This window comes from Saccostrea echinata, unplaced genomic scaffold (genome assembly GCF_033153115.1).
Source record: "Saccostrea echinata isolate AGI-Se365-2 ecotype Australia unplaced genomic scaffold, CSIRO_AGI_Sech_v1 ptg000027l, whole genome shotgun sequence".
NCBI lineage: Eukaryota > Metazoa > Mollusca > Bivalvia > Ostreida > Ostreidae > Saccostrea > Saccostrea echinata.
The window spans coordinates 9372225-9375150 of NW_026889776.1; the positions used below are offsets into that span (position 1 = coordinate 9372225).

A 2926-nucleotide genomic window follows, 5' to 3' on the forward strand; every position below is an offset into this window, starting at 1 on the left:
ATGGAACGGTTCAACATCCTTCAGAGCTCATTACTCGAGGTAGTCAGTTTAAAGGGTAGGCGTATCCCCACTGACATAGCAGTAACAACACATGGTTATCTTGTTTATACTGATCCCAAAGACAGAACTGTGAACATTGTGAAAAATAAAAAGAAAGAGATTGTAATCGAACTAGAGAATTGGAAACCATGCAATATCTGCAGAACCTCCTCTGATGACCTCCTGGTTACTATGGATAGTACAGAATATAGTCAATCAAAGGTTGTCCGTTACTCTGGATCCACGGAAAAACAAACCATTCAGTGTGATGGTAAAGGTCGCCAACTCTATGCATCTGGTGATATTAAATACATAAGTGAGAACAAGAACCTGGATATCTGTGTGGCTGACAGTCGAGCTAAAGCAGTCGTGGTGGTCAATCAAGTCGGAAAACTGAGATTTAGGTATTCTGGACATACTGATATTTGCTCATTCACCCCAATCGGAATCACCACAGACAGTCAGAGTCATATCCTTACAGCTGATTTAAACAACCACTGTGTCCACATTATAGACCAGGATGGACAGTTCCTCGGTTACATAGAATGTGGAATGTGTTATCCTTGGGGACTGTGTACAGATACAAATGACAATTTATTTGTTGCTCAGTGGAGAAACAGACAAGTGAAGAAAATCAAATATCTACAGTGAAGTTAAACATTATTGGTGCATTGAAATACAACATTGCACGCTTCATTCCTGTAAGAATGGTTATAAAAATATGCATCATGGACACGAAATACTAGCTTTCACATAATCATTATATGTTATTACTCTAGAAGCAAAACCTAAATGAGCACTAAAATGTATTTTGTTTAGTTTGTTTTTTTGTGATATGACATCCGTATACCTATCAACATTTTATCATACTGTAGATTAATTTGTCCAAAACATGATTTCAGTTTATCATATCTCCTGTAAGAGTTTTTATCATACATTGTTTTAAATATTTATTTTTCCATTTTATAAATCTTTACTGTCTAAATCTGCACGTTCAGCTCATGAAACATTGACAAATATGATCCTTTGATGCAATTAAAAATTGAACGCATTTAATTGATTTTAAAAACCAGAAGGATGTATGTCATTTTGACACCCACCCTTCCTCTTTCTCCAAACATAGCCTGTTACTATTGAAATCGTTCATTGAAGCATTGAAGGGCCGGTCCTCCGCACTCCATCCTTTTGTTGCACAGTATATTCAAGTCGACCCATGGTAACGTATTAGTAAATAACTAGGTTCACTTAGGACCTTTTTGGCCCTGTGAATTTCTGAAAAATCAAAACCACTCAGTTTTAGTTGAAATTACATTAAATTTCACTTGGACCCTTGGTGACTGCATATCTATTAAAAATGACGTAATTTTCTTTCTAGTCCATGTATTATGACATCATGAATTGCGTCATAATCCTCAAATTCTGAAAATTTCTTTTTTAAAAAATGGCCAAAAATTTAAGATGTTTTTCAATATTTTGCATAGACCCCAAACTCTGATCCAAAATGTTCGATTGTTGCCTGACGCCACGTGCGTCTTCCAAACCCGCAAGTATCATCTTCCAATTTTTTTTCCATTGGAGATTTATGGACCATACATGAATTATTCACTTTTCAGCCAGTGACCTTGAATCTACCTAAATAAAAATGGATCAATATCATGGAATACTCTCAGGTCATAAATAATCCTTGTGTACAGGATAAGGCTTTAGATGTTTACAAGGTATCCAATACAGGACATGGCAAGGACAGGAGATTTACCTGTAAAAGTGATCTTGAACGTGACTAAAATGACTCTCAATCAAAGCCATGACACATCCTAATAAACAATAAGTAAAAGCAAATTTTATCTTTCCACCATAAATAAATCTCAAAATATTTAATGACGAATCTGGCAAATGTACTGAAGCTTACTGTGGAGCTGTGGGAAAGGATCCATGCTTTCGATTTCATTTATGTGACATGATAACCGATAATAACAATAACGTCTTACTTGCTGTTAAGAATGACCATGCCATTAATTTATTGGACAAATCCTTGAGATTTCAGAGACTGATATTTACTGAAGAAGTTGGGCTCCGATCACCATCCAGTATACCTCTAGATACTTCTGGTTATCTCTGGGTGGGGTGTGAAGATGGAGTGATACATATTTATAGTGAATTATCAATATCTTCTGAATACAAATCGAATATCTAGACTGAAATTAAAAGGAGTGTTGATGTTGAGACCTCCTAATTTTGTGTCTTCTAAACATTAAATAAGTGTCAAATTATAAATAAAAAAAAAAAAAAAAAAAAAAAAAATTAAATACAATTTTAGTTTAAATTAAAACTATAATACAAAATTTGATAAAAATGGTTAAAAGTCTGAATTCTATATAAAAAGACATACGTGTAAGCTATTCAGTGTTAATCTAAATAGGTGTATTCTACAATTAGGGTTGTCCAAAAAACTCGAGGACAATGCATTTTTCATCATATTTACTGGTCTACTAATATAAGCATATTGTATACCAAGATATTTCTTGCAAAATTCCAAGACAAACTACATGTAGTACGCCTTAATTGTTTGAACTTAAATTTTTCGTACAAATTGTCGTCTTACAGGTTCGCGAAAAGTGTCCACGAACAAGGCTTAATTGTAAACTTTATTATAAACGTCCTGGAATCAAATGATTATATTTATATTTTTCAAGAAACAATTCAAATATAATTAAATTTAAATGTGAAGTACCTTGAACTGCTTATGTTTTTTCCATTGTCGTTACTACGGTTATTAGATGGATAGATAGAATGTTCTATCGTTAAAATGATATTGTCCAACGGACCCGGTTTAACCTTGTATCTATCTAAATAAACGTGAGTCAGTGTCATGGAATACTTTCAGGTC

The 2926-nt window shown here is 33.8% G+C and overlaps 1 protein-coding gene across 1 annotated transcript; it reads left to right on the plus strand.

Annotated features, from left to right (window-relative positions):
- LOC133193171 (tripartite motif-containing protein 2-like) lies at window positions 1–690 on the plus strand. The gene has a single exon (XM_061329141.1). The coding sequence runs from the start codon at window positions 1–3 to the stop codon at window positions 688–690; it is 690 nt and encodes a 229-aa protein (XP_061185125.1).
- The last annotated feature ends 2236 nt before the right edge of the window (window positions 691–2926 follow it).